Raw genomic sequence first — 9,853 nt, 5'->3', positions numbered from 1 at the left:
TATACACATGCATATGTATATATATTTGTATATGTATATATATTTGTATATGTATTATATATCTATATGTATATAATATTAAATCGTTCAACGATTTGTCATTTCAATAGAATATGTGAAAATGACTAGATTCGATTCTTTAATGCTTCAGTACTGAAAAAAGTTAAAAGTTTAATACATACATGCATCGATAGTATATCGGATTATTGCACGCATATTAAATTCAAGTTTGTAAAGTACGAACTTTAGCCAAAAAGTTAGTTTTACACTGAGCAACTCTTGGTCGTACCTTTTTTCGTTTTTTTTTCCGTAGGAAGAAAAAATTTCATCTAGAGCAAAAAGTCTTTCGCTAAACACTCTGCTGATTATCGGTCAATCTACAAAGCGCGTTTCTATATTCTTTTATGGCAGCCTATAACGAGTAAAATTAGCATATACAGACAGTATTCTATCGAAAATCGTACAGTTTATACTCATTCGTCGTCGCTATCCTATTACATGCTATATATGCACGAGACTGTCGTAATTGATCAGCACCAGTGAAGAAAACATTGATCACTCGTTATCAATAAGTCTTATAACTGGTATATAGTATCGAAATTTTTAATGCGTTTCAAAATACTAAAGTTCATCAATTTTTATGTATCGGTAACATATTTTGCGATCTACTGTCTCCGAGAATGATCCGCGTCTTTCGATCCTTCCCCAGTATCGTTCGTATCTCTTGAATGATCCTTGGAATTTCTATCTTTGAAATCGCGAGAATGATAATAATGATTGCTGTCTCTTCGCGATGCTTGACCTCTGTACTTGCGATTGCTGCCGTCGCGACCATAATTGCGGTATTCACGTGATCGATAAGACGGTGATTCGAAACTAGCCGCTTCCGCTGATTTCACACTACCATTCTGGAGTTGCGGTAAAACGGTCGAGTCTGTATCTGCATGATGATCTTGCTTCTCGTGCCGATTCGTGCTGTATCTGTAATAATTCACACAGTTTTTATATATCTTATTCTTTCGTAATAACTCCTTAGACTTTTCAAATATCTTGAGACTTTCATAATAGATTTTAAAAAGTTATAGAATCAAATTCTGTAAGCTGTACCTCGGTGATCTACGATGCCAATAGCTCGGTATTGGTAATGGTGGAAATTTACGAGAATTCTGTTCCTGTGTCGTACTCGTGGGCGAACCACGATTGTAATGGCTATTATTACCGTCACGGGAGCGCCCACCTCTGCTTGTACTAGCATTGTTTGCTGAAGAAGCTGCACGTAGTGAAGCTATTTCCTTCTTTTGATCCATATTTTCCTTGTGTAACCGTTTCACCATCGCGTATGATTCCTCCAAAAGTACAACTAAGCTCGCTTGTACGGGATCTCCGACTTGAATTCCAACGTCCGCTACTTCGATTTTGTTCTTCTGATCTTCTGTTACATCCAATCTTCTACAGAATAAAAGAAAGAAACGTTAGCTTACTATCACGACATTTATGTAATATATTTTCGTATAAAACTAACTTTTTTTGCTGCTCTATAATATTCGACAAGTACTGGTTATGTGTTTTTGCCTCTTGCAATGACACCTTAATGTCTTGTAAATCTTTCTCCAAAAGTTCCACTTGCAGAGGTGTTACATTGACACATATTGGGCTACCCTGTAAATTTAAATCAAAATTGAAATCTTTATATCGATGCTCAAAATACATTTTCTGAATGAAAAGTGATATCAAAGACATAAATATTATAAATGCTCATATAATATTATGTCGTAAGTACCTTTGATTTCGCAAACCCATTTCCATTATCTTCGGGTGAAGAAGGACTGCTAGCCGCACCATAGGGTGCTCTTTTGGAAAATACTAATTGAAATTGCAGATCTGCAGAGATTTATAAAATGGATTAGAAACAAGATACTCAAGGAAAGAATAGATATATTTTTGTTACCTCGGTTTCTTTGACGTAAACATTCTATTTCTTGATGTAAGGCAATCAAAGTTGTCTGATGTTGTTCCTGTAAAAATTTCATGTTCTGTTCCAGTTGCATGACTCTATCTACATTTAGACCTTGATGCCTAACATGTGCGAATCCATCGTTTCTCTCTGTCAAAGAAACCAGATCAGGTGGTGCTTTCTTTCCCTATAAGAACAATTATACAAGGTTTACAATTCAAATTTGGAACCTTTTTCTCTTCTATTTAAATAAATGGTCAAACAAAAATATAGTCTCATCTATGAATTTTACAGTATGTACAAGAATTTATGCAAAACACATAACTAAAGACATGGATATATTTTGATTAAATTAAAGAGCAATATTTAACACATTGTGCTATAACATTTAATAAGAATATAAGATGACTCACTTGAGGAAAGGGCACTGTTGGTAGTTTCATTAGCACTTTAGATGTCATCCCGAAGTTATCGATCAATATCAATTAGAAATTAATTGTCAATCCCTAATTGCTTCGCTCTTATCTATTTTTATAGTATTTATTGTTTTTTCTAACGATTCAAGAAATATCACGCGTTCAAACCACACATCAACACGATCTTGTGATTCAAACTTGCTAGCGCAAATGCTTCTTTAAGTGTTCTAGCGTAGGCAATCTGAAGAAATACATAATTTCATAATTATATCATTTGCAACAAATATAAAAATCTAAATATTGCTAAAACTACAAAAATCCAGTTAACACTTGCGACCACATTGCAGAGACATTTGTGCTGTTTCTCGAAAACATAAATCTAAAGAGCCATTTCATCATTTGTTTTGCAAGTAAGTGAAGGAAGGAGATGAAGAAACGTAATAGCTATTAATCAAGCATTACTGTGTAACTATCTATTTTTAGATCAAACACGTCGCAAAATCAACAAAAATATACTTTCTTTTTAATGTGACTGCCAAAAAGAAAGCATAGATAATCGTAGGATTTAAAAACACTTCCTTCGGAGCCTACAACTTATACAACGCCATGCCCAGTGGGAGTCTACTTAAATGATACCGAGAAACAATTCGATTGCGAGATAATTAGTAAGAATATCGACACATCGCGTAAAGACTATCGTTAAATGTGTATCCGAGAAAATTAATCTCATGTCAATCGGGCCACCTTACCGAGTATACTCGAACTCGAGCTTGCGGGAAGCATTCGCAGGACGAGAAGTGGATAAATTACGGAGTAAGCGAGATCCGAGGGTTGAACCGGTTGAATGAGAACGTCCTGCGCGCGCAGCGTTGCATCATCATGTCGTCGCCGATTGGCCAGGAACGTTCAAACGTGACGTGATCGGGAGCGCGAGACTCGAACGTTCCTCGATGCGATTTCGTTGTAACTATTATTTTCTTCGTAAACACGACAGATGCGACCGGAGGAGAATTCGAGAGCTTAACTGACCGATGAATTTTACCTTCCGTTCACGTTTTCGTGCCGTCGTGAAGAATCGCGAATCAATTTCACGTTCGCCATTCGAATCCCGCGCGCTTTTCACAATCGACGAGTAGTCGGCTTATCGCAGGGATGCTCAGCCGCTCTCTCGCGTTGCTTCTCCGTTTCGTTCTGAAAGCCGTTTCTCATCGCGATGAGACGGACTCGCCTAAATTTAAGCGAGGGCGCGTAATTATCTGCGAAATGTTCGCATCAGTGACGTATCCGTTTGAGTGAAACGGATGGAAAGTTCACTTTTTGAGAGCATTCCACTTGACGCTCGTAACCACTCGCAACGCTTGAAATAATTTCATCCTTGTTGTTCATCGATTGTTAAACAAGGACAAATAATATTCAAGAGCGATACAAGCGCTAAATGGAACCTTCGTCGAGGAGGCCAAGCGTTGAGCACCACTGACGATTACACCCCGTGATGAACGGGGTAACCCCGCGCCGCCGAATCGCACGTATTGATCTGCGGCGCGTGGCCGCGCCCACGCCTTTCCCGATCGTATCTCACGTAGCCAGCACGCTTTTCAACGCGTGACGATAAAAATCCACAAGGTTCGACGTTTAATTGCCTCTCGTCCTGCGAAAAATATTAATTTTTTTCCAGAGCGTTTCGATTCAACTCATTCAACTTGGCTGCGTTTAGAAGCGATCAGGTAGCATTTTGTTCTTGTTTAACAGTGAATAACAAGGAGATAAAATGATACCTGCATTCGGATAAAGTCGGTTTCTGAACATGGTCCTTAATTGGGTTCGCTACGAGATTTCGATTTGAAATTCGTTCGAAATTCGAATCGCCATTTTTTTCTCCCTCAAGAGATTATTGAGAAAAAAGTTTTGATCGAGCGTCTAAATTATTGTAAAGCCGGTTCTACATTCATTTCACAACATTAATTTCAAGTCGATCGCAAGATTGTTACGTCAGCCAATCTGAAGCTTGCATTTTGAAATCAACACTTCATATTGGCTGTCGCAACAAACTTGCGATCGGCTTGCAACTAATGTAGAATCGGTCTAACGAAAAACGCTTCATATATCGATGTACATATATAACGATTCGGTAATTCTCTTCATCGGTTCGGATTTCCGTTTGCGTTTCATTGGAGGATATCGATTGAGTATCGTTGGAACGATGACCTTGAATCCACTCTGAGAATCCAACAAAAAGGAGAGACATCGATTGATTCGTGTCACGCCAATTTCAGCCTGTACGAACCGGACGAGGAACTCGCATTCCCAGGTCCTTCGCTCAGGTCCTTTCCCATGCAAGGAGTCGTACCATCGGCGTCCCGTTTTTTAAAATCGTACTTCCCCCTTTTATATCCATCGTTTATGGCACGTCCGAGGGGACGCGAGTGAACGCGGACCCCTCGGAGTATCGGACATAACCAAGGGACAGGATGTCACTCCTCTTGAATCCCGTAGAATCCGTTCACTTGAACAACGACGAGACGGAGGATTCGAACTTTTCTGGAAATGAGAACGATGATTATAACTTTAAGGTAGATTCTGCAGTTATCTCGGGATAACATTTAACGTTTTGTATTTATATTCCCCTCCCCCCCCCTCTTCCCCTCATTAAGCAAATAGTGGAATAGTAAACTATTCCAGTAAACATTTCAGTAACAAAACATCAATGTTATAATTGTTATTTATGTTTCAGTGAATTCTTTCAGTCTTGCATTATACACTAGATTAGTGCATATTAAAAGCTATACATGAAATTAGCAAGTTAAATATAGAAGCATATAAATATTTTAAACAATATCCTATAATAATAACAGTGTCACATTGTTTAATATATTAGTATTATTTCAATGATCAAAATTGATTATATATTATACCATTGATTATATATTATACTGCATTTCCTTTTATAAAGCAGCTATTTAATGTGCAATAATCCAATGCAAATGACTGTAAATTTATTACTCAATAAATATAACATCAATTTCTAGTATATATCACATTATAATTTTACATTGAACAATGTAACTGTTATGTATATTATACATTATATTATATTTATATTGTTGCACATGAAATTATAACATTGATATTATATTAATTATTTACTGGGATATTTTAAAAGTTGAGTGTTTATATTAATATCAATAGGTAAGAATTATATAAATATTACAGGATGTTAAATCCATATATTTTTTAAAGTATATACTAACTGTTTATTTATAAATTTAAAATCATGACAGATTGATATCATCCCCATTAAACTCAAGTTCTACTATAAAATCTACTGATATAATCTGACAGTAGATTGCTAACAAAAACCAAATAGAAGATCTATCTTCATAATAATATACATATATTATAAATTATTATAGAATGATTATGATAGAATGATAGCTAATTCTGTTCAAGTTTTGCAGTTAATCTGCCATCATATTCTATTATTTTTTTATTGATATTTTACCAAGAAAATTTGTAATAATTTCAATAGATTTGACTGAGAACCATTTCATAAATTTTAATTTTACCACTGGTAAATGAAATAAAAAATCTGTTTTTTTCTGTTAAAGTACGTGCCTACAAATCATTTCAAGTACATAATAAAAGACGTACGCAGACAGAGATGTCGGGAGCAAGAGGAAAATGTGTGGACATCATTTGTCAGACAACAAGAACTGAATGGTTACAACAAAAATGGCATCCACTCATCTGTTCAGAGCATCAAACAACTGTTGGACGAAGGTATGAGGGAGGCGAATAAAGAACTTAAGAAATTAGAGACAAATATTTTACCTGATGAAGTAAAGAAAGAATATGATAAAACTGGAAACAATCAGAAAAGGAAGCCGAAGGTAAGCGAATTTTCTATGAAAATAATATCACGAGAAGATTGATTGATTAAATTGCTAAAGCTCATATAATAATAGGTAAATAATATCAGGGATTCGACTTCGAAGAAAGTGCCCATTATGAAAGATACAGGGACAGGTAGTACCAATTTGTTGCTTACAATTCCTGAAGAAGATAATGCTCCAGCTTATGAGAGGAGGCATCAGTCTGAGGATTTCAAGTCGTATGCTAGAAAGTCTCACTCTGGTCATGTAATACCGCGAAAAAAGCAATCTTCGAGGCAGCTGCATCATGCGACTAACGGCACCGAATACAATTCCACTCCTGAAAGTAGCGCACGCCATGATACAGATGGAGTCATTTATGTACGACCAGATCCGTTTACTATGCACAAAATTTTGACGATGCAAAGGAAAGTCTGTGATTTATTGGATGAAATAGCGTTCAGACTGGGAAATATCTCGGCGCCGGATGGGATTAAAGATCTACAGAGGCGGCAGCAGTGCGTCGCCGAATTTATTGTTCGATTTTCGAGAAACTATCTATATGATCTTAATAGATACGTCAAGGATATTCAAAGGCATATGTGCGTTATTTCACCACGCGCGACAATAAGGCCGAATCATAGAAATTTGGGACTTCACATGCACGCCATTGAGCATAAATTTCTTGCTGCTCATCAATTGTTGCTGCACGCATTGGTCGCCTATTGTAAACACGTTCCCAGTTCTATTCCCAGAGGACATTCTGGAAAGTTTAGAGAGATACTACAAGTGATCCTCGATCTGAAAACTATGTGTGATAGACTCCACTTAAACTATTTCGAATCGGGGGACACTGATATTTTGTCGTTGGTAATGTTATTTATTAATATAAATTTTTTTGATAACTGATGATTGATTGCATCTTTTTCATTTTACAAAAATACAAAAGGCATTATATTCAAATTTGCATAGAAGTTTTCTCTTTAATTGCAGGGAAAAGAAATTGAAAGCAAATGCAATACCGTTTTGTCAAAATTCAAGCTGTATGCGGATAATGATTTTTTAGATACTAATAAAACTTCATCAATAGCCTCCATTACTCCACATTCAACGAATAAAAGACGACTCAATCGCAGACAATTATCTAATCGATTGAGTATGTACAGCGCGAATACCAAAATTTCCAAAAATATTTCTAAACCCAAAACAAGTATGTAAAATCATTTTATATATTAATAAGTTAAATATATATTTGCGTATGTTATTTTAACTTGTAAGCTATATGCATTATCTTTTAGATTATCATCAAAAAGATAAAAAATATAATATAATAAATGTTAAAAGAATCTCTAACGAGCCAATATTGGATCAACCATATCCTAGTCCTGTAACATCTACTAAAACATCTACTAAAGATGCAAATCAAACAGACGTTAGAAAACATAGAACATTCGCAAAAGAAGAGGATATAAAAACTATGATGGATATATTACCCATAGATTCAGATGTAAACAATTTACTATTTACACGTACAACAAATACGAGATAGATTTATTGTAACATTAATGTAAATTCAAATATGTTGTTTCAAGATATTTATTATTGTCTATTTTACAGGGTAGTAACCTTGAGACGCAGGAAAAGCATAATAATGCAATGCTCACAAGAAGAATATCTAAAGCGCCAAGAAAATATTCTAGCAAGTCGCAAAATCAAAAACAATTAGAAACGATAGAAAATATTGTCAAGAATACGTCCACAAATAATGATGATGAATCCATGAAAAGAGAGCCGATGATTACAAAGGAACATTTATCTAACTTGGTGCCAGTTATAGCAGACTTCATGTCTTTTGTTTCTAATAAGGTGAATTGTAGCAATGTTACATAAATTATCTCTTCTAAAATAAAAAACAATAAGATTATTTAATTATCTTGGTAATTACAATGTATTGTAAACATTAAAAAATTTATACGTAGCAAAATGAATCAGAGACAAGACCAGCTTCTAAAACTATGACGAAGACACTAATGAAATTTCTACAAAAATATCAATTGCCTAAAAGCATGAACGCAAAAATCAATGTGACCACAAGTTGTGACGTATGTTATTCAGACAGCAGTGAATGTGAATATGTTAAAACAAACAGGTATGAATAGACATATATTTTATAAATATACTTTTCCTCGTTTTTTACGTTTGATAGCTAAAGAAATTAAGTTCTAGTTAATATTTTATTTTTAAAGAACTTTAACTGAAAGACGGAAAAATGGCGAAAATATGCAATTGATTTGTATGTCATCGATAGAAGATGCATCAAAAGTATCTCGCTATTGCGATGCATCATGCCAAGCGGATTATGAGAGCTTAATGGATTTGCCAGATTTTGAAGCAAAGGTAAATTGTAAACAGTGAAAATAGTTAAAATATAGCTTGAGAATCAAAATGTAAAATTGTGATGATTAATATTATATAATAGATAAAGGAAGGAAAATTTAAGATAAATTCGCTAAATAATATCGAGCTTGATGTTTCCGAGGAAACTGAGATGAATTTTTTGAAATATAAATGCGAATATCAGCAATTGATGCAATCGATTCCAATGTACTCTAGCAATACACAAAATAAACCATGGGACATTGTCGCTTGGTAAATATAATACTACTACTTTGAAAACTTTATTCTTTAATTTATTTACAACGAATGTATTTACAACGAATAATATTATTGCAGGATATCTGATAAGCTCGTAGATGAGTTGATAATAGAAATAGCAAAGGAGCTGCAAATAGATGATGTCATACAGAAGCTTTTCGAGTTAGAATTCCAAGAATTTTAACGTTAATTGACGTTGTTTCTTTGTCAAATCGGAGAAACGCATAAAAAGAAATATAAGAAACTTTAAATTTGAGAGATTTTATATTATAAATTGCTAATTTTGGAAAAATATAGTATTATAATTTTTTAAAATTATCTCCCATTTTTTTTCACTGAATAGAGCAGATATTTTTTTGAGATGCTTTTAAATATGAATACATATTGAAATGCTATATCACTATACTAGTACTAGTAAAAAATATATCTGTTCGATTTGCCGATCAGCAAATTAGAATATTTGTGGTAGATATCAATTATATTTACATTAAATATATTTTACCAGTAGAACTTATCAACATAATCTGATAGAAGATTAACAGTAGAAACTAATAGAACGTAGAAATCAGATAAAATCTGTTATTTCATATTTGAGAATGGAATATATCCTATTATCATTTTGCTGATAAAGTTTGCAGTTACTCGCAAAATCTGTTTGTAACAGATTCAGTTTTTATATAAGATTTTTAAAATTTTTAATCCATGATTATATATAATAAATCGAAAATAATTATGCGAAACAATTCTTCTTAAGTTTTTATGCGAAATGATTCTTAAGTTTTTCCATGAAAAGAATCTTAATATTATTAAACAATGTTTTTTTGTTGATTAAGATTTGTTGATAAAGTAAAGCTAATTGTTTTGCACGTTTTGTATACAAACGTAACAAATGCGTCATGTTATCAGCTGATTCATTATAAAAAAAAATGCTGGCTCGGCCGGCCATTATCGCGCATGTC

General features: G+C 34.1%; 2 protein-coding genes across 2 annotated transcripts; one reads left to right on the top strand and one right to left on the bottom strand.

The window, feature by feature from the left end:
• Positions 1-154: 154 nt before the first annotated feature.
• On the bottom strand, positions 155-3,192 carry LOC108693932. Its single transcript, XM_018203145.1, has 7 exons — positions 3,120-3,192; positions 2,368-2,611; positions 1,949-2,141; positions 1,781-1,881; positions 1,523-1,659; positions 1,108-1,449; positions 155-981 (listed from the first exon to the last, which is right to left on the bottom strand). Exons 2-7 carry the CDS (start codon positions 2,413-2,415, stop codon positions 666-668), a joined length of 1,137 nt encoding a protein of 378 aa, XP_018058634.1. The 5' UTR covers positions 2,416-2,611; positions 3,120-3,192; the 3' UTR covers positions 155-665.
• A 1,258-nt stretch (positions 3,193-4,450) lies between these two features.
• On the top strand, positions 4,451-9,078 carry LOC108693924. Its single transcript, XM_018203137.1, has 10 exons — positions 4,451-4,940; positions 5,976-6,257; positions 6,333-7,109; positions 7,233-7,449; positions 7,538-7,746; positions 7,857-8,105; positions 8,219-8,388; positions 8,486-8,636; positions 8,719-8,888; positions 8,973-9,078. Exons 1-10 carry the CDS (start codon positions 4,839-4,841, stop codon positions 9,076-9,078), a joined length of 2,433 nt encoding a protein of 810 aa, XP_018058626.1. The 5' UTR covers positions 4,451-4,838.
• The last annotated feature ends 775 nt before the right edge of the window (positions 9,079-9,853 follow it).

This window comes from Atta colombica, unplaced genomic scaffold (genome assembly GCF_001594045.1).
Source record: "Atta colombica isolate Treedump-2 unplaced genomic scaffold, Acol1.0 scaffold111, whole genome shotgun sequence".
Taxonomy (NCBI): domain Eukaryota; kingdom Metazoa; phylum Arthropoda; class Insecta; order Hymenoptera; family Formicidae; genus Atta; species Atta colombica.
This window is presented reverse-complemented; position numbering and strand designations above follow the sequence as displayed.

Bases quoted from the DNA above. Each gene is read 5' to 3' on its own strand.
- LOC108693932 (XM_018203145.1), bottom strand. From the start codon at position 2,415: ATGACATCTAAAGTGCTAATGAAACTACCAACAGTGCCCTTTCCTCAA. The intron at 1,882-1,948 runs GTAACAAAAATA...AAATCTCTGCAG, and splicing joins TTTACGTCAAAGAAACCGAG to ATCTGCAATTTCAATTAGTA. The intron at 1,660-1,780 runs GTACTTACGACA...TTAAATTTACAG, and splicing joins ATGGGTTTGCGAAATCAAAG to GGTAGCCCAATATGTGTCAA.
- LOC108693924 (XM_018203137.1), top strand. From the start codon at position 4,839: ATGTCACTCCTCTTGAATCCCGTAGAATCCGTTCACTTGAACAACGAC. The intron at 6,258-6,332 runs GTAAGCGAATTT...ATATAATAATAG, and splicing joins ATCAGAAAAGGAAGCCGAAG to GTAAATAATATCAGGGATTC. The intron at 7,450-7,537 runs GTATGTAAAATC...ATTATCTTTTAG, and splicing joins TATTTCTAAACCCAAAACAA to ATTATCATCAAAAAGATAAA.